Below are 25,944 nucleotides of genomic sequence, written 5' to 3'. Positions count from 1 at the left end.
TTCCCCTTCTCTTAACTATTTCCATCTGTTCCCTTTCACTAATCCTCCTCCTAAGCTCAGGTAACCTTATGCTTCAGGGATCAGCTGATCACCATTTAGAGTCAGGAAAAACTTGTGTATAATATTGCATAATTCTAGTCCCGTGCCCAGGATTGGCCCCACCCATAGAGGCACCACTGACTGAATGGCAATCTGTGGGTACATCTTCACTACCCGCCAGATTGGCGGAGTAATCGATCTATCGGGGATCGATTTATTGTGTCTCATCAAATCGATCCCCGAACGCACTCCCCGTCGACTCCAGAACTCCACCAGAGCGAGAGGCGGAAGCGGAGCCGACGGGGGAGCCGCAGCTGTCGATCCCCCGCCGTGAGGACCCAAGGTAAATCAATCTAAGATACGTCGACTTCAGCTACGCTATTCTCGTAGCTGAAGTTGCGTATCTTAGATCGATCCCCCCCTAGTGTAGACCAGCCCTGCATATGCCTTTCTTGCACAGATTCCCTATCCTCCGGCTGCCCTCTATCTTGTTTACTGCTGCTACTTTCTTTGCTTGCAGCCAGCAGTCTAGGAATCCCATGCCTGGCTCATAGCCCAGTGCATTCTGGGATGTCTATGACCAAAGAAGCCCCACTTCAGACAGCTCCAGATCTTTATGGTGCCTGCCACATGACTTCCATGCAGAAATAGGGCCACGCTCACAGAACCAGGCACAGACTAACAAATACACAGCCACATCCAGATCCTGGTCAAGTTATAACGGAGTCTCTGCACCTCTGAATAACCACTGCACTGACATGCCAGGACAACTCCTGCCAGCTTGCAGCCCTCCTCAGGCTGTGGTGAGCCACCGTTCACCAATCTGTAACGATTTCTGGCCTCTACTTCCTACGTGGAACAGAAAGCCAGGAAATTGAGCCAAAGCACAGCTTTCCTCCAGGGTAGGGCTGTTACAGCATTCAAGGTCTGCTGCAGCCTGTGAGCAATGGAGTCAGTACCACACATGCAGGCATTTGGGAATGGTGCTCTGTGGCCCCACGTGGTAACACAGGCCTAAAGTCACCACGACAGTGCCAGGCACATTTTGGGAGGGCAGGTGACCTCTCATGCAATGAGGCCTCTAAACTCTGAGGCCCAGCTTACCCATGAGCCTGCCTGGGTTCTGGAATGCTCTTGAAGAGCTCTGAAAAATTCTAGGCAGAGGGGGCAAAGTTCTGGCCCCATTCCAGTCAATGGGAGCTTTGCATTGACTCTAATGGGGTCAAGGTTTTGCCTATGGACGTGTGCTTGTATATGCTGTATAGCTAAAGCAGCAAACCTTTTTCCTAGTGTAGACAGTTATATTGGCATAAAAATCCTTATACCAGTATAGCTTATTCTGGTTTGGCAAAACAAAATACATTGTACCAGTATAAAGTGCCTTATACTCATATAAACTGTGTCAACACTAGGGCTTTTACTGGTATAACTAGGTCACTCCTTAACGACAGTTACATTTTAAGTGTCGACCAGGCCTAAGTGAGTTTATGTTGGTATAATGCACACACGAGGAGTGCTAACAAACAGGAAGGTGGACTTTAAAGAAGAGAAAATGTACCTTCTTCTGACTCTTCAGCATATAAATTACATCAATTTAGATTCCCTTACACAATAGAGAGAAGGTGGGTGTGGTAATATCTTTTATTGAATCTACTTCTGTTGATGAGAAAGACACGCTTTCAAGCTTACAGGACCCGAGGAAGAGCTCTGTGTAAGCTCTTTCACCAATAGAAGTCGCTCCAATAAAAGACATTACCTCACCCACCTTGTCTCTGTAATATCCTGGGACCAACGTGGCTATGACAACAGCCCTTACAGATTGGTAGGTAGGAGAGAGAGTCTGACCAAGTGCATGGGAATTCACTTTACATCTCACCTTTGAATTTGGCCAAATGTATCTATTGTTTCAAAGTATTCCCAGACAGGATTACAGTGCCCATTTGGGGGGTGTCTGAGGGTTTTTTGGTCCCTGAATTATATCTGAATGTGAAGCATAGTGGTCAAATGCAGCTATTCTCCACCATCTACCCTGAAAAGGAGAAACCTGGGATAGACAAGACACCTTATGTGGCTACATATTCATGAAGTTCTCACTAGACCCTATGAATCCAATGCCAGCTCCCTTGTGCTCTGTTACACAGATCTGTAGGAAAGGTACTTGGACATAGAGGAATGACACAGGGAAGGCAGAGTACAGAATCTAATATGGATACCCAGCCCTATTCCATCACTGGCTAACAAAAAGCTCAGATATAAATATGGAATAGCGAGCAGCATGTATCATATGATGCACTCTAACCCAACACATTTTGAATGTCAAAGAAATGTAAAGGAAAAAAAAAAAACATACCGTGCAAACTATATAATCTCTCCATATAACACTATGTACACACATACAATCGTACAGTACATAGCATATAGAGAGATTGCACATGTGCCCCCAGATGCTATTTAATGAAGAAATGTCCATCATCATGAGCCTTTTACAGCCTTAGCCAATGAGTGCTGCGAGTTAGGGATCAAAAGGGATAATCTGCATCGTTCATTTAACCCCTATTATGAATCCTTGCTTGTCTGATGCTTGGACTTCATTATTTTAGCACTTTATGTGCCCAATTACATGCCCGACCAATTGGAATACAGCTTGCAAAGGTAAAGCATTATGTCTCTGTTAGCCTCTTAGGTAAAATAACCTGCATGCACAGATTATTGTAGGTTAATCATGTGCAGTACAGTATATCAGGCCTACTTCTCTCTTCACTTATACTGGCTTTGCACAATGTAACTCCATTGACTTCAGTGGATTTACACTGGTGGGACATGAAAATCAGGCCTATTGCAAAGTAGAATTCAGTACCTTAAGCTTTGTAAATAATTTTGTACCCTTTTCCCCAGGATCTAAGTACTGAGGTTGGGTTCCATCCTTGGGGAAACTCGGAGCTTTCAGTAGGCGTTGAGTGCCCTCACCTCCCAGTGGAGTTAAGGCATGTTCTCCAACTGAAAACAGGGAAACCTTTTTCTTTTGGATCAGTTACAGTGAAGTATTTCCCCCTCTTTGATAAAAAATTAAATTGAAATTGAAACAAAGTGCCACATCTGTGGCTGATGTAAATCAATATAACCCCCTTGCTGATCTATGCTGATTTATACCGGCTAAGAATCTAGCCCAATGAATCTTACTTAAGCCAAAGTTTTGTATACAATATCTCCTGGTACAATGGTGGAATCTTCTATTTTTTGCTACACATTTATCTTATAGGAAACATGTCCTTTTCCTATAGTCTCATTTGGTAATTTGGATTGACAGCTGAGCCACAGATTTAACCCCCAAGACTCTTATTTTTCAGATGACTGAAAACAATCGGGAAGGACTATGAAGAGAGTTTTCCTGTGTTATCGGTTGAAAAAGCTATTCTCTTAACTGTAATGGAAAAGGAACAGAAGTGCCATTGGAAGGAGTGTGAGCATTAATCTAGATTTACAGCAAAAGAATGGTGAAATTGCAAAGTTTATGGATCAATTGCATGCTGAAATGAGCAGTGCATCTATTTTTAAGGGTCCCCATCTTTTAAGTACAAAGTGAGATTTCTTACTGGGACTCCATTAAAAGAATTGGAAGGAATGGGTTGGAGGTGCATATTAATAAAAAAAATCTACAAAAATGCAAGGATCAAAATCGGTAACGTTGCCCTGAGTGTTTGAGGGAAATAGAAGGTTGAGCTCTATTAGCATTACTTGAAAGACCACGGCAACAATGGTTTAAACTCTTTTACTGGTAACACCAATGCCGTCTGCATTGATCAATAGAACAGGAATATAAAATATGCTCAGCTCATGCTACTGCCTCTTCCCTGAGCTCTCGCAGCGAATGTAAATTGTGACCTCCTCACCCAACCGATACTCTCCATTTCACCAGCATGTTGGGGAAATGAGAGCACCAGCTGGCCTCTGCTCCAGTAAAAATGAAAATAAAATACAACTTTCACAGAAGGCAAGAAGCAGAAATAGAGGTTACTATCTGGAATGAGCTCATTGAAGGGGCAGAAAGCAAAGAAGACAAATCCCCCTCTCCCCCACCAAAAAACAAAACAAACAAACAAAAAAACCCAGAAGAGAGTTTGAACAATTTAAGATTAAAAAAAAAAAATTAGATTTGAATAACATTTGGTCAGACAGTAATCAGTGCCGTCATAACTAACAGTGATGAGTTTCCTTGTTGCCGTTGATCTTTCCATGATGTAAAAGCTTTTTATTCAGTATTCTCAACTGGCTTGACCTCATCCAGGCAATATTAGCGGGAGGTTTTTAACTTAAATATTTATATTTTAAGGATCCAGAATTAATAAGAATTAAATTGGACATGAGGGGTCCTATATGGATTATGGACTGCTATGGAAATAAGCAAAATTCAGTGCGTCTCTTTTCTAAGTGGTTGATGATAATGCTTTCCTGTATATTTATTATATGCAATATACATTCTGACTCTTTAACTAGGGCCCTTAGAAATGACATATTTCCTCAGAGGGAAGATGCTATGTCAGTCTAACACAGTTGTAGGTGTAATGACACATTCTGAGGCATGCTGAGAGCTATACAGCCAATGGCCACCTTATGGAGATACAGCTTATTAGCTTTGTCCGAATGCTAATAAATCTCCATTCTGTAGGGCGCTAGGTGGAAAGGCCTGGCTCCTTACCTTTGACATGGGGAATGAAGTGGTGTCGGAATGGGGAGTTAGGGCGGGAGTCATTGTGGGTGGAGCTGAGACTGCTAGTGCGCAGGTCTGACAACCGTTGCACACCAGTAGACAGCAGCTCTGCAGCAGCAAGGAATCGTGGGGCAAGACCAAATGGAAACAAAGAAAAAACAAAAAATAAGAGGCAGGGAAAGAGGCTTCAAAAGGAAAAACCACTGAACAATTAGGAGTCTGAAAAGTAGGAAGACAAAAGGTTAAAGTAATACCAGGGTTCAAAAATATTTATTCAAAGTTGTAGGAAGTATTTGAAAACAGGCTCAGATTTATATTGCACATCCCATGTAGTATAACATTCTCTGGCATATAGAGCTACTGAGTTACCAGAAATTAGCCTGCTATCCTCATGCAAACATTACAAACTCTGAATCCAAATTAATTTAGAAAGCAGCTGTTTTGATAAGTGCCTAACCAAACAACAGCAGTCCAGAGGCATGCAAGATGTTTCCTATTGTTTTAAGAAATTCCAAAGAGCAGCTGAGGTAGGGGGGAAAAAAGGCTGCAAACTTTTGCAAAACGTGGAAAGCACGAATTGCTTAAAGAAATGTAATGCGCTAACAGTGTCAACAAAAAGGGACTACTCCAAAGTGGTTCACTTCTTTCTCAAGGGTTGCCCTGGAGCCAGACAAAGCAAGAAGTTCTGTAAGGGAACTCAGCTTAATCATGCAAAAAGTATCTGTGTTCTTGCCAACAATAAGGTGATGAGATAGGTACTGCTTTAACTGATCAAGTCCAGTAATGCTGGGAGAGAATTAGAGAGCATTACAAATGATTAGTTCAAAGCATGTTGAAAGATAAAAAATGCTACAGAAAAATGGTATTATGTATAGAAGAGAAACAAGTGAGTAATACAAATTTCTTGGGAAATGAGCCAAAGATGTGATATTTAAGTAGCTATGACTTGAAACAAAATCCCCCAAAATACTCTGTGTTCCACAAATTTAGGCAGATTTCAGAGCTGCATGCAAACTTTGTGGCTTGAGCTCATCTCTACACTGAAGAAAAGCTGGGGAACATATAAACAGAGAGATTGTTCCAAAGGAAAGTACTTTACACAAACAGATGGCATTATTTTTAACTGAAATAGTGAAACTCAGTGTCACGGTAAACTTTGGAATCAAACCCAGATTTGTCCAAATCTGTGACATAAACAGAACGTGAAAAACCTTAAGAGATCTGATAGCACTAAACAGAAGTTTGCAGCTTTTTCATACTTTGTCAGCGTCCTTTGGTTTTAACTACAATGCACATCTTAAAACATCATCATGTTGTCAGTATCTTGTAACATACAATATTGACTTTCTGTCCCACATCATGAAATTAGGTCCTTAAAATGAAGTATTTTTTGATATAGGTAACTAGCAGTTTTCAGCCCTCCACCACTAGAAGACAATTAAGTCACTCAAACTCCACACTGATAATTCTTTCATAGAGCCCTACTTTTAAAAATAGAGCTCCTACTGCATATGGTCTTTTGGTATCCCAACCATTCTGGTGTTGGGTAATCAGTGATGGGAATACGGGTGTATGAGTGTATTGCTTAATTTAAAACTTCATTACAAAGATTTTATTTCATCAATATAATATGAAAACTCAACATATCTGGAGGAGTATATTAAAAAATAATCTTTAGAGCCACATTTCAACAAAATGAGTGCCTAACGTGTATTTATAAAAATGCAAACATATGCATACATTTCATACATATTATGAATAATTATGAATGCACTGGGAACCTGAAGCAGTGTGTATATTTGTCTATTTTTTACATGCAACTGTATTACTTCTGAGTGAATAAGTTAGATTCCATATTATTTAAATGTAGCCTTTGGCAACTGACTAGCTTTTAATTAAGAAATTCTACTTGGCAAATATGGGCCTAAATTTTCAGAAGTGACTAGTGATTTTGGGTGTCCATCTTGACACACCTTAAATGGGCCTCATTTTTAGAGGAAGGATGCTCAGCTCTTTCTGAAAATCAGGAGTCTCTAAGGTGTTAGGTACCCAAAATCACTAGTCACTTTAGAAACTTAGGCCATGATTTTTATTTTCAAGATGTATTGTTTTCCTTCAGACACCAGGCAGCCATCCTGAATTTCATGCAGCAAAAAATGGTTTACGTTCAAATACATTAAAATATTCCTAATTCTACTTTGTTATAAAACAGGTGAGCACATTTACAATACATTCATAAGATACACTAACTGGGCTTGTATTTGTCAAAGAATGAGAAGGATGAATAGGAATGAAAGTTTTAAAATTTGCCACTAGTTTTTCAACGCTAAACAATTAATAGTTTCTTCTCTATTTCATTGAGTGACATAATAAGAAATACAGTGCTTCAAGTTGTAAATCGCTGATGCAGTTGCTCTTACCAGGTCTGTGGAAATGCTGAGGGGAGCGTGACATTGTGGGAGTGTAGCTGTGTCGACTATACACTGGAGAACTAATAGAGCCCTGACTGGTTGACCTGTGAATCATGCGATCCCGAACATCCTGATAACCCTGAAGAATAAGAAGCATTAGAAGAATTAATAATAATAATAAAAATGCTTAAGTGCACTCCAGACAATTTTCCAATTATACTTGACTTTCAATGGCCTCAAGATGTCAATGGAACCTGCTAACGGAATAACATCCTTTCATCTTAATGTCTGTTTCACTATCATACAGTAATGATATCTGTCATCAAAAGTTCTCTCATAGAATCCATCGCTGTAGAGACAGCTAAGTTCTAGAGTCCTATAATTCCATCTGACCTGCAGGCTGAATTCTGGTAAGTAACACTTATGCCTCAATTTTCATAAGTGACTAGTGATTTGGGGTGTTTCATCCCGAGATTCCTTAAAAAGATCTGGTTTTCAGGGCTCAGCCACCACCCTCTAAAAATCAGGCCCTTTTAAATGTTTCTTTAGTGGCCATCCAAAAACAGAGGCACCCATGATCACTGGTCACTTTTGTAAATCTTGGAATAAAAAAAAGCAAACAATCCTCTTGCAACACACCTTTCCTGTGGGAGAGGTGTAACTGGAAAACTCCAAGACCATAAGCATGTTCATAAAATTATTATAGAACTGGAAGCATGTAGAGGTATGTGTACATTTTACTTTAAACAAAATAAGTGACAATGTATATATAGTGGTAGCAACTAAAATCTTGACAAATGCCTTAACCTGTGTTTAGTGTCACTATAATGTTCACAGTGCCCTCTAGAGGAATGCCACAGTAATGTTTTCTCACTAAGATTTTCATGGTGAGCAGTGTATAGTATTCAGATCCTGATTTGGCCCTGATCTATGCACCACAACAAAGAAAAATTCATGAAAGTGACCTTTGCTGTATAGACTTTGATACATGCCTTTGCTTTGCAGACATCAAATCCTGCAGTGGCTTCATTCTCCATAGCAATCGGACAGCTAGCACTAAATGTCCTCTCTTTTGATTTTCCTGTACTTTCAATAATCACAAAAGCTGTGCTATGTAAATAGCAAATAGAACTGGGCTGCCTAGAACAATCAATAACTGCACTTCCTGGCAGCAATAATTCTAGCAATTGTGACACATTGCCCCAGAGGGCTCCATCAGACTTACTTCTGCAGACGGGGTGGGAGACAGTGTCCTTGGAGACTGCAAGACATGAAAGAGAGAATGTTACAGAAACAGGCTTGCTTCTGCTTTGCCAGCAAATGCTGATCTAAACACAGCTAGGTGTGTTTAGACCCCAACAGCACAGGAGCAACTGGGGCCATTTGAGCCCCGAAGTTGGGTTTTCTCCATGCTGCCCATGGCCTGGGCTCTGAAGCAGCTTAAGTTTCTGGCCACCAAAAAGCAAGTATGTTTAATTCAATCAAATATCCTGCAATGTTGTCTTTGAACCATCTAACAGTGGTGGTAATTATACGGTAGCTGTAAGATGAAAAAAATCAAAAGGTGTTATTAATGTAATAACTATGGTTGTTATGCACAAAGCTTTAAAGTGGAAATCAAAAGTAAATTCATCTTAAACTTTGGGCTTTGCGTGGCACCAGAAATACAGGACAACCAGGGATGTTGGAACTAAGGGTGCTGGGGGTGCTCTTCGATACTTATGCAGAGAACAGATTGGGATTACATATACATGAAGGAAATGGACAGAAAAAATACTGCTACATTGCTCTTTGTTAGCACCTTTCATCTCAACACCCCTGCAAGGCTGGGGATGTCCTATCAATCTTAGTATACAGATGGGGAAACTGAGGCACAAGGGGGGCGTTTGTTTTGTTTAAGTGAGGCCCAAGGTTATACAGAAAGTTGGTGGTACAGCTGGGAATAAAAGCCACATCTGATTCCCAGTCACATGCCTTTCATCACAGGACAATCTCTCCTTCCCTAAAGATTAGAATTTAAAATGTTTCTCGTATGTACTAAACATTAGTATTATTTATTTAACTGCCATAGTAAACTCAGGCACAGCTGGTGCTTTTAAATTATACCACAGTTATTGCAAAACTATACAGCTCATAAGATTGTGTCTCAGCAATAAAACTGCTGGTTCTGGCCTATCATAACAACACACCATGGTAACGGTATGAAATGTATGCAGAATCGCTGGTAATAAATGTGTATGTTAGTCCCTCAGATCTACACACACACACCAGCTGACCAGTGAGACAATGCAGATATGAAGTGCAATACAGCTGTCTCCTACCCGCTCCCTGCTCTAATACTGTAAGCTCCAGAGGGGTTGGTGTCACTACGAATGCAAAGTATGTAGACACACGTGTGACTTGTTTTGGCTTGAGTGCATGACATTTTATTATGGGCAATTTTTCACATGGCTTTATATGACCACTTGTCTGGCTTTCTACCACATTGAAGTCTTTAAACTATTCAGTCTCAAATATACCGAGAGGCATATGTAGAAGCAAAGAGTTCAGGGAAGTAAACTGGCGCAAATGGAAAGCGATGATTTCAAAACTAACCCGATTCAAAAAGCAGTTGGGATGATCAAACGTGTCTCCATTGAAGTCAATGGCAGAATTCCTATTGACTTCAATAAGGCCAGGATTTCACCTACAGTTCCTTAAAAACAAATAAGGATACTCAGATGCTTAAAGTTACACAAGACCTTAAGTGTTTTGCTGGATCACCACACAACAGTTACACCACATTTACATGGGTCATTTTACTGGCAGGGTACTAGTAGTTTTAGCATTTCTGGAGTTAAGCCTGTAGTCCTGATATCAGCAAAACTCTCATTGACTTCAGTGAGAATTTTCCCTGCTTTAGAATTGTTAGGTTGGTCTCTCTCTCTCTAGTAAAGCAGTAGACAGGTTCAAGAAAAAGCCATTGCAGATCACAAGAGCGGTGATATAAGCAGCAGTAGGTGATCAGGGTCCTTCAGTGCTATAGTCTCTTGAAATAAAGGGAATACTGATGAAAAGCAACTTCTCACAATAATTAATGCACCAAAAGTCAAGAGACCCAACTCCCACACCGATCAGGGCACTATGGTGGGAGAGAAATTGCAGACTTGTGGATTTTGTATAGCTTGAACATTTGGAAGACTTATAAACATCTTCAAAGGTCAACCCAGATGTATATTTATACCCAAACAAACCTTTCTAATGCCACTATATATTACAAAATGATTTCTTCCTACTTGGGTATCTATTATGTTATCAAGTTAATACCCACAGTACTTCACATCCTGAGCTTAGCTTCACTTCCCAACTAATTCCCGTAGCCACTGTAACTAAACTACTAGCTGGTTGGCCTCCACTAGATGGCGCTTTGCGAAAACTTTTTTTATTACAGACTTTTAAAGCCACAGTACATGGATTTATCAGGGAATGAACTGAATAGATTAGAGAAAGAGACTATTATAGCCATTTAAAAATAATTAAAAGGAAGAAAGTCTAATGCTACCCTATATTGTGCTTGGAACCACAGATGAGAGGAAAACACGGGGCAGAGCAGCTGCCCAAGGGACAACTGAAGCAGCTTTTCATCTGCTCTGCTGCTGTAGAGCATTTTTGCTTGATAAATAGGTCCCAAAATTCAGAGTAGTCAGCACCCAGTCAGCTCCAGAGGGTGGTGCAGGGGGGAGGCAGAGTCAACGATTTGTACCCCCACAGTTGGGGCTGTTAGCAAACTTGTGCTTGGATCTTGTGCAAGAGAAAAAAAGTTCCATGTGCTCTGTCCTCCTTGCTGCACCTTCTCGGAGGTGACTCTCAGCTTGGCCCTATTATTGTTGATGGGGTTTCTGTACAACTTAGGGGAGAAGAATTCAGTGTGATAAAGTTTCATTGCAAAGGAGCATGAGGGATGGATGGAAAATACCTCAGAGTTTCTCTCCACGCTCCTGTCTGGGTGCATAGGACTATAATTGGAGCTGTGTGCATAGTGAAGGGAGAGCGGACCCCACAGAGCTTATAAGAGGTAACGGCACTGAACTCTGTTTGCTACATAAAAGAAACAGACGTGAATAAGTCTATTATATTGTGAAACATTCATGGGTAAGTTCCCAATAGGGGATTTTGGTTGCAACACTCAGCGCAAAACTCCTGTACCTTAAACCGGCACGGCTGGACTTTTACATAAGATGACCCCTCTTGTCTGAGGGGACTGTAGCAAATTTTATTTTGAATTTAATTGTATGTCAAATTTCAAATGGACATTGAAAAAAATACTGCCCTTTCCATGAATTGTGACAAAAGCCCAATGGAAGGTTAATGCAAGTCTATCATATTTCATTTTTATAATGTCAGGTTAAAAGTCACATGCAACAAACTACAGAGAGGGACATAGCTAATCAGGAGTGTGCCCAGGGAACTGATTTATCCCCCCATGTTATATATTAGGATGGACCGCTGCTTAATTGGACAGCCCTTGTCAATGAACAACCCAAATATGTACATCTCAGTGCCAAGAAAATTAATACATTCTCCAGCAACCATGGCAACCACTCGTTTCACAATGGTGCCACGTGTAGACCTTGTGTTGGTAAGGCCTTAGACAGTGATAATGCAGCGTCTTTGAGGGCAAATGTGGCAGCCACTACTGGTTAGATTTTCAAGAGAGCTTTTCACTGAACACACTGTGCTCTTTTGGAAATATGGCCACTTCTTTACGTACCCAAATGGGAACTGAGAGCTTGAGAATATGGCCCTAAATAGGGCTTGATCCTGCACTCACTGATGCCAATGGCAAAATGCCCATTAACTTCAGGGATGCAAAATCAGATCCCCTACTCAGGAAAAGCTTACCTGTAGCATTGTACACAAAACCTGAGGAGTTATTTCTGAGAGGATACAATGGCTTCTTGAAAGGCTATCACATGGACCTTTAACGTCAAAATGGAACATCATCAGGCAGCAAAAGAAGGGAACTCTTTAATAGACTCTCATGAATTGGAGAAATTGCCATTGCATTCCTTTTTTGTCACAATCCACCTCTCTTAGTTTCTCTTTTTGCTCTTGGCATACAATATGAATAGTAAGTAATATGGCATATAATGTAAAAGACAGTTACCTTTTTCCGTAATAGGTATTCTTCGAGATGTGTTGCTCATCTATTCAACTTAGGTCTGTGTGCTCACCACATGCACCGGTGCTCGAAGTTTTCCCCTCAGCAGCGTCCGTAGGGGACTGGCTCTGGTGCCCCCTGGAGTGACATACATATGCCACGCCATAAAGGGCGCTGCCGGCCCCCTCCACCCTCACTTTCCTCTTGCTGGAAACTCCGACAGTGGGGAAGGAGGGCATGTCGTTGAATGGACATCTCGAAGAACACCAGTTATGGAAAAAGGTAACTGTCTCTTCTTTCAGTGATTGCTCATGTCCATTCAACTTAGGTGACTCCCAGCAGTACTCCTCGGAGGCAGCTAAGGAGTTCACGGACATGTAGATTGCAACACAGCTCTGCTGAACCCAGCGTCGTCCCTGGCCTGCTGAGTGATGGCGTAGTGGGCCGTGAATGTGTGCACCGAGGACCACGTCGCGGCTTTACAGATGTCCTGGATCAGAATGTTTGCCAGGAAGGCCGTCGAGGATGCCTGCGCTCTAGTCGAGTGGGGTCTGATGAGCGGCGGCGGCAGGGCCCCTACCAGCTCGTAACAAGCCCTTATGCAAAAAGGTGATCCAGTTAGAAATCCTCTGCGTGGACACAGGGAAGTCCTTCATTCTATGAGCTGTAGAGATGAAAAGCTATGGAAAGGCTTTGTCCGGTCTAGGTAGAAAGCCTGGGCCCTTCTTACAACCGAAGTATGGAGGCCCCTCTCTTCACTAGTCTCATGGGGCTTGGGGCAGAAGACCAGAAGGAAGATGTCCTGGCTCATGTGGAAAGAAGACACCACCTGGGAAGGAAGGCCGGGTGGGGCCGGAGCTGGACCTTGTCCTTATAGAAGACCATGTGCGGTGGTTCTGAGGTCAGGGCTCGCAGCTTGGAAACTCGACTTGCTGATGTCACTGCCACCAGGAAAGCTACCTTCCATGATAGGTGAGACAGGGAGCACAAGGCCAAAGGCTCAAAGGGTGGGCCTGTGAGCCTGGACAGAACCAAGTTGAAGGGCTGGGGACTGAACTTGAGGAAAGTCTCTCGAGACCTCTGAGGAACCTGAGCATCACGTCATGGGAGAACACAAAAGGCAGAGATGGCCGCCAGATGCACCTTGATAGAGGAGCGTGCCAGGCCCTGGTTCCTCAAATGAAGCAGGTAGTCTAAGATCAACTGCACCGAAGAATGCGAAGGGGAGATGCCCAGTTCATTCGCCCAGTGGGAAAGCCTTGTCCACTTTGCCAGGTAGGTCTGTTTAGTTAAGGGTTTTCTACTCCCCAGGAGGACCTGGTGGACCCGCTCTGAACAGGTCTGTTCTTCAGGGTTCAGCTATGCAGCGTCCATGCCATGAGGTGAAGAGACACCTCTGGAAGATCATGCCGGCTACATCCGGGTGGAGCACCCACTCATGGTGAGAGAAGTCCCTGCTCAGGTGATCTGCTAGCCTGTTCCTGGCACCCAGAAGGTGACATGCTTCTAGGTGGATTCTGTGGTTGATGCAGAAGTCCCAGAGACGGAGTGCCTCTTGGCAGAGGTCCGAGGATCGCGCTCCACCTTGCCTGTTGATGTAGAACATTGAGGCCATGTTGTCCGTGAGAACTCTGATCACTCTGCCCAACAGGTGAAGTAGGATGACCACGCATGCTCTGCGCACCACCCTGAGCTCTTTGACGTTTATATGTAGCGTTGATTCCTCTGGGGACCGCATACCTTGGGTATGGAGAGTTCCGAGGTGCATTCCCCAGCTAAGGTCCGAGGCTTCTGAAACCAACTCAACTGAGTGAGGAGTGCTGACGAAGGGAACTCCTTCCAGGACTTTCCTGGGATCGGTCCATCATCGCAGCGAGGTATGTACCAAAGATGATGACCTTCTCCAGGTGGTCCCTGGAATGGGAGTAGGCCACTGCCAGCCATTGCTGCAGGGGTCACATCTGGATCCTGGCGTGGTGCACCATATATGTGCACACTGCCATGTAACCTAGTAGGCGCAGGCAAATCCTAGTCATGGTCAGGGGAAACGCAGAGTCCATCAGTGCCCTGAATCTCTCCAGCGGCAGGAACACCCTGGCCCAGGTCGAGTCGAGTACCACTCCGATGAACTCTATCCTTGGTATCAGAACTAATGTGGATTTTTTGTCATTTACCAACAGGCCGAGGTGACGGCATGTGGCCAGCAGCACCATGACGTCCCCTTGGACCTGGAGTTGCCCTTAATGAGCCAGTTGTCGAGGTATGGGTAGATCTGGACACCCCGACGTCTGAGGTAAGCCGCTACCACTGCACTTGGTAAATACCTGTGGTGCTGTCGCTAAGCCAAAAGGAAGGACCGTGAACTGACCCCCTTTAACAATTCTTGATGCGCCTTAGCATCATCCTGGTGAACGATAGAGGGGCCCCACTATAGCCTCGTCTGGTGACGAGGAGGAGGAAGCCGGTACCAAGGGGTCCTCTGCAACCAAAGGTGGTTCGGCGGCTTGCTCACCCACTTCCTCCTGTGCCCACAAGGTGCCTGCAGCCGAGGCCTCTTGAACTGGAGTGGGAGGTAGCTGATCTCTCCGAACCTCCGGACACCGAGTGAGTGGCCTGGGAGGGCTGAGTGAACCCCCATGGGTATCACCATGCCGGTCACGGAGTCTGAGGCTGCACCGTAGGTATCGGAGCTTGTCCCACAGCTAAGGAGCCTTGCTCCGAACCTGAGCTAAAGTCGGAGTGGTTGCTCCCCTGCGACCAAGATGCTGCTGAGTGGTGGCTCTGTCCGGATCAGTACCGGTCGCTCCTCCCGGAGTTGGATCTGGCTGATCTTGACAAGCACCTGGATTGGGGCCTCGGCGACCGGCGATGTTCAGCTTGGCACGAAGCCACACGTGGTGATGCCGCTCTAGAGGATCAGCGACGGTCCGGGGAACGGTACTGTCAGTCCCAAGACCGGTCTCTGGAGCGGTACCAGTGCTGCAGAGATTTTGGGTGCCAGCTTGAAACTCCTGCTGGGGAGCACGTGCCTGCAGAGGTCTGCGCCTGGTTACTGGCAAGCTGCGCCTCGAGCCTCTCTGCCCTTGTCCGAAGTCCGGAGACTGGATGGGGCTGCAAAGCTTCTGCCTATCACTGTCAGAAGTGTGTCAGCTGCGAGAAGGCGACTGCTGGCAGGACGTCCCCCGCAACGGGGAGCGTTACCGTAGAGGTGCAGACTGTGCTGGTCCAAATGTGGGTTTACTCTCTGACCAGGACCCACAGGGGCCAGAGTGAATGGCACCAGGAGGGATAGTCTCTTGCGCTGCTTGCAGGGCCTCCGGCATGGACAGCACCCGGAGCTGGCGAGGACCTCCGTCGATATCTGGGGTAGCCGGCGGGAAGCGGGCTGGGCTACACCTCGGGTCCCAGCTCAGGTTGAATGATCCCGAAGGGGGTGAAAAGGTGCCCAAGACGGGGCCTTAGTCCACTCCAGACTTGTCCTTTCCTTTGCAGGAAACTGGAGACCTTCCTCGCCCCATCTTCTTGGCTTGAGCCACAGAAGGGGACTGGTGCCGCGCAGACGGTACCAGCGGGACACTGAGCACCGAGGCAGGGCTGGCTCCAGGCACCAGCACAGCATGCAGGTGCCTGGGGCGGCCAAGGGGGAAGGGGCGGCATGTTCGGGTCTTTGCTGGCAGCAATTCGGCGGCGGGTCCCTCAGTCCCTCTCAGAGGGAATGACTTGCCGCTGAAGAATGAAGTGGCGGCGGTAAAGCTTGGGGTGGAAAAAATGCTGGAGCCAGCCCTGCACCGAGGTCACGGTGCCTGGTGCCGAATTGGAGCATTGCTCCGGCATCGGGGTAAGGGCAGACTCCATAAGGAGTGCTTTCAAGTCAATGTCCCTCTCCTTCGTCCTGGGCTTGAAGGTCTTGCAGATTCTGCACTTATCACTAATGTGACCTTGGGTGTCGCCCAAGTACCGTAAACAACTGTTATGTGGATTGCTAATGGGCATGGGCCTTTTACAGCAATCACAGGGCTTAAAGCCTGGGGACCGGAGATGTACCACCTGAGGCGAAGTCCCGTTTGGGACCTACTAAGTCTCTAACAAATAGGGAAACTAAAACTAGAGGGAAACTATATACAATAATATATAAGAGGTAAATGGGTTCGAACGAACGAGAAGCAACAGCACTAGCTGACAGGTTTCAGAGTAGCAGCTGTGTCAGCAACAGTTCCATGCACCATCACTGGTAGGAAGAAGGAACTGAGGGCGGAGGGGGCCAATGCTACCCTATATGTCGTGGCATATGTGCACCACTCCAGGGGGCCCCAGAGCCAGTCCCCTATGGATACTGCTGAGGAAAAAACTTCCAGCACCGGTGCATGTGGTGAGCACTAAGTTGAATGGACATGAGCAATCATTCGAAGAAGAACCAGGAATGCACAATGCAAAGTGTTTGAGATCACTTAAGTAAACAGCTTTGATCGAATATAGATTTCAGTGTGAACATGTAGTAATCACACCTAAATCCTAAAGTCAATTTAGCAGCATGTTTAATTTAATTAGTTATTCTGTGTGATAAATATTTATCGAGATTGTGGTTGTTAGTGTCTACCTCAAAACCCAGAGTGTTGATTAATGTGTTTTCACTACCCATAAGATGTCTCCAAAAATATTTACTGTACCCAAAGCGTATAGAGCTGCATGGCAAATGAGGTTTACTGTGCAATGTAATGCCACATATCTTGGAAGCATAATGCTTGACAAACCTTCAATTAAGGGCATGTCAGTGATGTACCAATGGGAAATCACTTCTTTCTTAGGGCCAAATGCCGCGGTCCTTAATTGAGCACAATTCTAAATGAAGTCAATGGAAGGTGTACTCAATTTAAATACCAGAGTCTTTAGCCCTGAGTGAGTAAAGGCCAGAACACTAGACCAGTGGTTCCCAAACTTTAACAACCTGTGAACCCCTTTCACTAAAATGTCAAGTCTCGCGAACCCCCTCCTAAAAATGAATATTTCCAGGGATTTTCTCCTTTACCTGAGTATAAATTATAAAAGCAGTGAGCTTGGAAATATAAAATGCGTTTTTATGACATGCTTATTACACAATATTTATTATTAATTATTTATCATTACAGTATTTTTATTACATTATGAAAACGGCAACACTCTTCCAAGATCTCACGTTCGTAGCTTGTATCACTTTGAATAAGCCTGTTATAAGACAAGGCTCCTATGTTTCACCAAGGAGTATCAGATGTGAAACAGCATGAAGGTATTTAAGAAGCCAACTTAAAGAGTTCCTCCTACACAACCATTCAGGTCTTGAGCAGTCCAGGCAAACAACGCACATTACAACAAAGCTTAAACTTGTTCTTCATAATAATTTTAAAAACAATACTAGCCTATTTAATTTTAAAAACAGCAAAAAATATCCACCTCCCTTTCCATTTCTTATAAGGAGTCTTGAAGTTTAAATCTCCTCAGTGTGATAGATATGCTTGCTTTGATCTTCCTAGCTCTTGGAAGTCCAGGGGCTCCGGGCTGCTGGCCACATGGTGCCTAGGGTCCCTAGGGATGCTCTGTCCGCCATTAGGGAATTTTTTTCTCCAAGAACCCCCTGTAACATTTCGCGAACTGCCAGAGGTTCACGAACCCCCGTTTGGGAACCACTGCACTAGACTATCTGGCTGGTTTACAATGAAATTTTAACTAAGTTTGTTAATAAAATAATTTTATGTTAACACATTCACATAACATTTACTGATGACTAAAATGCTATGTAAACACCCACAAAGAGGGATATGGTTGACTGGAAATATGTATCATTAGTTTACATACAGAGTGTAAACTTTTTTTCATACAGAATGCAATTCCTCTCCATGTCTGTATGTATCTTCTCTTATATCTTAACAATAGTGATTTATTTAACACTACTACCTACAGGCCCCAGCCAAGTTTGGGATCTTACTGTGTTTGACACTGTATTAACACATAGCAAGAGATGGCTCCCTACCCTGAAGAGATTACAATCTAAAGAGAGAAGACCGAGAAGGGCTGGGAGGAGAAACAGAGGCATAAAGAGTGAAGCGATTTGCCCAAGGTCACAGAGAAGTCAGTGGCAGAACCCAGGTCTCCTGACTCCCAGGCCAGTACCCTAGCCACTAGCCAATGCTGCCTCCCTATTTCAGTATTCTTTCTATTACTTTTCTTTTTAAAAACTGTAAGTGAATTTAGTGCTGCTGAAAAGCACTGGATTGAAGAGACTTTCTGAAGCCTCTTATTTATCCACAAAAGGTACCATGTGGGCAGCTGCAAACAAGCTTCCGCCATGCTGCTTTGTCAAAGAACATCAAAAGTGACCGGATGTCACCACCTCCAAGGGGAGAGCATTCTTCATTTTCCCTAGTCCATTCAGGTCTCTCTTCTGTGACCATCAGGGGACAAACTGGTGTTGATTCTGATGATGGTTTTTGCAAGGAGGGCTCATGTCTACTGGGATTTGGGGTCAGAAACCACCATTCATTTCACACACACCTCTAATTAGCCATCAGTTAGATTCACCACCAACCTGGACTAGAAGTGCAAGGTTCTATAATTCATTACCAAGTTCCTGAGCTGTCCTTCTCCTGCACTCTCAACCACTGTTGTAGTTTAACAATACACACATATGAAGAGAACAGCCCCTGTGAACTATGTAAACGGCAAATACAATGGTGAGAAAACTAGGGTCCTTAGTGATAAGGTCAGCGAGTTCTAGCTCTCCCATTCACTGGCAGGCAGACTATTTGTTGATGGGGGAGATTTTCAAAGACACGGAGTTGGGTGCCTAAATGCCACGAGTGCCTCAGAAAAGGTCTCCCCCAATGTGAATAATTTATGCCATCTTTCCACCCCATCCCCTTTTACACACCCATAAGACAAATAAGGTTCAGTTCAGTCTCATTTCCTCCATATTGTTAGAGAAGCAAGAAGTAGATGCTCTGCGTTGCTGAGAGAGGCGGTAGGATGTATGCCGAGCACATACACAATCTGTTTGGTTGTGAAAGGCTGGTTCCTCCTAAGGCTCTGAGACTGTCAGAAACAACAGGCCAAATGCTGCACTCCAATACACTCAGTGGGACCATAGGGATTGCCAGGGTGGAACTGGGCAGATTTGGGCCCACTATCTGTTTAGATCTTCATTTCTGAAAGTGCCTTTTATTCCCTCCGAAGGCATGAAATGACCAATCTACTTAGCATCAAACGTACTGGGATTTGGGAAGGCAATACCACCAATGTGCAATTATGAGCAGGGAAGATCACCTGCAGAAACAGAAAGAAACCTGTACCCTTTCAAGCACAACTTTCAGGAGAGAGACCAGATGCTCTTATTGATGCAGGATATAAGGCTTGCTATCAAATGGCAGATATGCAGCAATTAAAGCAGAAAACAACTGCTTCTCTAGAGCAAGCCAACGCACCTTCCTGGATATAACTGTGTGAATGATTAGCACCTCATCTGGATCTATACCACATCTGGAAAAATGCTTTGGGCCTCTATTTCCCCGCATGAGATGTGTGTGTCAAAATCCCAGTGCTGTTAACCCTTTCGTTGCCACACTGCTATGATATTCGTTTGGCACCCTGGCGATCCACTGGGAACATCAGTGCGTTAAAGTGATATACTTGGTACATGACACAGCACCGGAGTTGTGTTTGCCTCATGCACTGAGCTGGTAAGCAGCCATCAAATAGTTAATGTGTGTTACGAATATACATGAAGGAAGAACCACACCCCGCCACCCCTTAGTTAGATGCTGGTGTTAACTGAAGGCAAGATATCCAGAGCAGCCATACATTTATTTCTGCAGCTGGCCACGCGATGAGATGCGAGGTATAAGTCAACAGCACAATCCCTTCCTTTAAACATGGACCAGATAGATGCAAGCACTTAGACTGAACAGCAGCAACAACAGCATTAAATAGTGTCAGTTACAAACGGTTTCCAAAGAGGACAGAAGCGTAGCTGACTTTGAATGATAGCGTATAATAGAATGGGTCACTCATGAATTCATTACCTCTCCAAGACTCTGTCTCTCCTGTCTCTCCTCGTAGGCGGAAGTGTAGAATGGCTCATAAGTAATTAGGTCTGGACGTTCAATGTCATAAATGGCCTTGACTTTGGGAATAGCTGCTAAATCCTTGTAATCAAGGATCTCATTGTCTACTTTTGCCTGAAGGTCAAAGACAGAAGATAAATTAACACACACAAATGCACTAGTAATTTCTATTTTATACAATTCATGCGTTGGGGGAATTTGCCTTCACAATGCACTTAAAGAAAACCCTTCTTGCCACTCCATTAACGTATGAAGTGACTGACTGTTCTTCAGCATCATGCCTCCTTTAATAGCACAGAATGATTTTTTTGAGAGTTTAGGCAAGAAGCAGCATGGTCTAAATAGACAACATAGGAGCTCATGGTTCCTAGTCCTCAAGTCAAAATCCCAGCTCTGCAAATGACTCACTGAATGGCCTTGGGCAAGTCACTTCACCTCTCTGCTTTGGCTTTTCCCCACCTGCAAAATGTGAATAAATAATACCGGCTTCCTAGCTCACACCGATATTGAGAGGATTGCATATGGCACCCTGAAGATGGAAAGCTGCTTCCCACCTTCATTACATTAGAAGAAAGAACATCCTAAAATGAAACAGAAGGCAAACGAGACTCCAGCTTGCAAAACACAGCAACAAAATGGTGCATGGTGTCTTCAGAACCACCTGTCCCCTATCCCCACGTATCTACATTTTTATTTGGCACCCATCACCATAGTATCTGCAAGCCTGGCTAAGAGATGTTGATAAGATGTCAAACACTTTGACATCCATTCCACAGTGTGATTTCATGGCTAGTTTGCACCTGGAGGGCCAACCTTGGAAATAAGTTCCAAAGAGAGCTGCTCACTCCCAGGAAAGTGCTGTAAGGAGCCACACCGAACAGACAAAGGAAAGCTGTCATTTGTTTTTATATTTCTTTGATTAAAAGGAGAGTGTTGAGATTTAAAAAAAAACATTGCCAGTTCTTACTTGCATTATGGAAACACCTTGAATTATTGAAACTGAGTGAGATTTAAACATCTAAGTCTCCTTTTCATCTCTTATGCTGTGTTTACACCTTTTGCATTTCACTAAGCTAAACAGTAAAATTAGGTTGGTCAGTTTCTACTCAGATTCATTTCCACCCACGCTAAAGACTGATACACGCATTTTCAGAGCTGTCTAGCATTTAGCCATCCATCTCTCATTATAATCCATTTGGCATGGCGGTTCCCATGCAATCCCTTGAGTTAGCACTCACAAAATGCTGCATTTTAAAATTATTTGTTTAAAAAAAAATACTTTAAATGGTTAAACAATGATTTTTCCAAAAAATTACCTGAAGCTTGTTTGACTGTAGCAAAAATGACTTAAGCACTTTTAGCTCTTAAACACACACACACACACACACACACACACACATGAGTTGAGAATGTGTCAGGACATTGTTAACGCAGTGCAAGGTAAAACAGACATTTTGATACCAATGTACAGTGGTAACACTGAATTGGCCTACGACTGCAGATAACAAGGAGTGAGTTTCATAAGCTGGCCTAAGGCGATGAAGCTGCACATGTCAGCATGCTGACAACACTCCAGATTTTGCTCTATGGTTTCAAACCAGCACTGTGTAATTGGTCTAATTTACTGGCTGTTCCTTCTACAGTGAAGGGCATGGCAAAGCTAGCACTGCATTGAATGGATACTGGATTGGACCCCTTAGTCAATTTTTCCACACACCCCGCACGCCACCAGTAGATCTGTGCCCTGTATGTCTTAAAACACAGCATGCACCCTGTTATTCCTCTAGATATCCCTTTGACACACATCCCTGTTTCTTAGGCTTGGAATATGAAAAGCACAGATTAAGAAGATAGTCCCTTTTGGATGTAGGGACTTCTCTAGCCAGAAAAAGGAAAGAGACATCTGCTGCACTCGGATACCTGGGTAAGTTCCAATTAAGAAAGATAAATAAAAACAGAGAAGGACTAACATTCCTTTAAAAATATTGGGATTTTCCTAGTTTGGTGATGATTTAATAGAACTTTTCCATCTCTAATTTCTGGGATACTATGGTGGGAACAAAAGGATCCACCGGGAAATCTATGTATCCAGCAAGATCATCTACATTCCTGAAGAAAAGGGGTCCTTCAGGAAGGGGTTACAGGGCACTCGTACTATTCTGTGAATATAAACCCCATCAAAATAGAGTAGCATAGCAAAATTCTAGAGGATGGCCCCATATTTAGCACTGTAAAGGTAATAACAGATAGATGCTCAACACTTCTGTTTTTTGACAAGAAATTTTTCCCCATAGGACCAAATCTCTGTTCTAGTGGCAAGCTTTACTGGGCATAGCAGAACCTCCATAACTTCCAGGATTTAGGGCAATATGCCCCCAGGGGCTGCATGCTGAGAAGTACGGTAACTTCCTACATAACCAAATCCCAGTGTGGACACAGTTATACCAGAAAAACGATGCCCGATACCAGGATGGCTTATTTCACTTCCTAACTGGAATAAGCTATACTGGTAGAAGCACTTTTCTACTGGTGTAACTGCACCCACACTGGGGTGCAGGAGTTCCTGCTTTAACTATACTGGTATAACTGAAGTGGCAAATCTTTCTAGTGTAGACAAACCCAAGATACAGGAAATGTCAGAGAAATGCCAAAGTACAGCAAAGCAAGTTACTATGCAACACTGCGAAATCCGAGCTGCTCTCCGCTGCACTGAATGGCTGTCGACAGAAGTCCACAGCCTTTTGTGGCTAACTATGAGCCTATCAGTGGATGTGTAAGCCATCAGGGGCTAGCTGTATAACCTATGAGAAGGGGTGGGGCTCATCTTATTTCTATACGCCGTGGCCCCTTCCTCCAAATTGTCTTGTCCTAGCAGAACAGGCCCCTCTCATCCGGGACAAAGATGAATTTCCATTATGTATGAATGAAACTGACCCTGCTTGGGCTGCCAGCGAGCTTTGGACCTGAGACCTCAGCACTTAAAGAACTTGGACTAAAGAAGTTTCTTAGGTGGAAGCAGAGCACACCTATAAACGTCTTATGCAGGCCAGCCACCAGAGGGAAGACAGATTCTCCTAGCATGGGTTACCTAGAAGGGGAATAAGGCTCTGAATTTGTCAGTTTTCACAAAGCCATCCGGTATGCCATTTACTACACCGGACAGCTGCATCAACTCTGGGTTAACAACTTCGGCACAGTGTAGCTTACAACTCTGCTACGCAAACATTCTGCCTGAGATTCCGCAAAGATGCCTATGGAACTAGTACATCCAATTCCCATTAGTTTTAATGGGAACTGGCCTTCTAAAACCCTTAGAGGGTATTGGAAATTCCAGCCTCTATCTCATCATCAAGGGAGCAATGGCTTACAAATAGGAAATTATACTTACATAGATAGTATGTCCTGGTGAGCCAGGAATACTGGAACCTGGTCTGGAATAAATACTTTCAGATGATGTCCTTGTAGGCTGTAAAACAAATGTTCACTTGTAAGTGATCTGTCCACAGGTGTAACACTAAGAATTTAGATTATTATTAAAAGGCAGAAAGATTCATTTGTCTTCAAATGAATTAAAAAGTTGAATAATATAAATGCAAACTCCAGCATTCCAGGACATTTCACAACCTTGTGATACAGGCATGGTTTCTCTTTTTCTTGGGGGGAGGGCGCGCGGGGGGAGGGTTGTGTGTGGGAAGAGGGAGTTTCTTAGTTTTAAGGCACACTGTGGGGAAAAAAAGATCGACAACAACAACAAACAAATAAGAGCATCTCACAGAGGCATTGTAGGAGCACTCCAGGATATTCTTGTCAATGTCCCTATTGGAAAGCATTATTTGACAAATGGCAAAACCTATCTCAGTTCCACTGGTGGGGGGCAAGATTCCAATCCTGCAGTATGCAAGTGGGCTGCACGGCAGCTTACCCGCCTGCTATCGCTCACCGTATTGGGGCCTTAGTCACTGGAACTACATCAACGTAAATGAGTGAAGAATTGGGCCCAATACCGGACTGTAGAGGGACAGAAAACTCTCTCCCTTGGAATAGTTCACAATCCACACAACACAATTTAGGTGCAATAGTTGCAGGTAAAATTCAGTCTCAAATTCCACTCTACAATGCCTCTGATGTTTAGTGCCACTGCTTGCAACTTGAATCCTGTGCAGTTACTTACACCAGTACAAAGTGAGTGCAACTATAAACTGAATGTAGCTCCTGGCACTTCATCAATATCCAAGTGACATTACCTCCATGTAGGGCAGTGTGGATAAAGAAATTAATTCAGTATCATCAGGTATCTGAGTTCAAACCTCCATAAATCAGAAACCCATTTATTGAGCCAAAAATCTCCCTGGTCTCCTTTTCGATGAGCCTGCTCTAAAAAAGCTATCAATGCTCTTCAATGTATGATAATTCCTCCTAAGTCTACGAAGCAGTATGCACACTGTTCAAGGTGTTAGAGTAAATTGTCCTGAACTAAAAATTAACATACCAGGAGCCTGATGGAAATTCTCCCACTGAAATTAGTGCGTTCTAGATGAGGCCCAAGATTTCTCTTTGAAGAAACCAAAGCCCACATTGCCTCCTCATGAAAAATCAAAAATCTACAACAATATTCTCAAACCAGATGCAGAGTAAAGGAGCTCCCTAAAGCATGAAGCAACTTGCTGGCCGGTGGGTGATTCTGGATGAGTGCAGTGGGATATTTTACTCTAATGCCGCTAAACAATTAAACTCTTGATAAACTTGTTCTTGTCACTTGTTGGTTGTGACACAGAAGCAAAGGAGCAGTGATTGCCCACTGGAGAGAGAAACGAAACCCGCTCACAGATCTCAGACAGGAAATATCTGCCCAGTGGGGCTCTCTTATCTCTCAGCAGATATTTCCTGAAAGGGGCTTTCAGCTAAGTAGCAGCCACTTTCCCTGGGTCCTTTTAGCTTTTACTTTATAGTGAGCAAACTAATGGGGCACCATTAAAAAACAGGCAGAATAGAGTATTCCTCAGCTCACACCTGATTTGAGATGTGTTTTAGGAATCCCAGCAAAGAATCTCATGCATTTGGGGACACTGGGGGAATCAAGTACTTGGAACAGGTACCAAGAAAATTAAGGAGTTCGATCAAATGCAGCAGTCTACAATGGAGAGCAGATGAGGACACTGAGGGATACCTCCCTCTCTCTCTCTCTCTCTCTCTCTCTCCCCCCCAGCAAATCTGAGCATATTTTTTTCAGCTGGACCATGGGCCCTCTCAATAGCTACAAAATTCCATATTGCAGGAAGATGCCCCAGCTGCCCTTCTGCTCCTCCCATAACGTAACCAAGAGAAACGTTATTTACATTAGCCGAAAAAACCCAAAACTACAAACCCCCAAAACACCAAGAATTAAATGGGAAAATCAGGCTGTTAATGAGAAACATTTTATTCCCTTTAAAATTCTGACATTTCATACTGCTGTTTGAGTGGAGTCATATGGAGCAAGTTGTTGCAGTTGCCATGGTAAGCGATTGTTATTATTACAAATCACAAGGAACAAGGTTAAATAGCCGAGGTGCAATT

General features: G+C 43.7%; 1 protein-coding gene across 20 annotated transcripts in view; it reads right to left on the bottom strand.

Moving 5' to 3' along the window:
• The window catches only part of ABLIM1 (actin binding LIM protein 1), a 314,331-nt gene that overhangs the window by 36,539 nt on the left and 251,848 nt on the right, over positions 1-25,944 (bottom strand). For 17 of the 20 annotated variants that reach the window (XM_065552432.1, XM_065552417.1, XM_065552421.1 and 14 more), the window contains 4 exons: positions 23,777-23,854; positions 20,347-20,502; positions 8,384-8,419; positions 7,168-7,297 (listed from right to left, as the gene is read on the bottom strand). In XM_065552432.1, coding sequence (XP_065408504.1) covers positions 7,168-7,297; positions 8,384-8,419; positions 20,347-20,502; positions 23,777-23,854 — 400 coding nt within the window. The remainder of the gene's footprint in view (positions 1-7,167; positions 7,298-8,383; positions 8,420-20,346; positions 20,503-23,776; positions 23,855-25,944) is intronic. The other 3 variants (XM_065552428.1, XM_065552430.1, XM_065552416.1) reach the window with 2 other exon arrangements.

The sequence above is a fragment of the Chrysemys picta genome, chromosome 7 (assembly GCF_011386835.1).
Source record: "Chrysemys picta bellii isolate R12L10 chromosome 7, ASM1138683v2, whole genome shotgun sequence".
Classification (NCBI taxonomy): Eukaryota; Metazoa; Chordata; order Testudines; family Emydidae; genus Chrysemys; species Chrysemys picta.
Note: the sequence above shows the minus strand (reverse complement) of the source record. Positions and strands in the feature narration are given on the sequence as shown.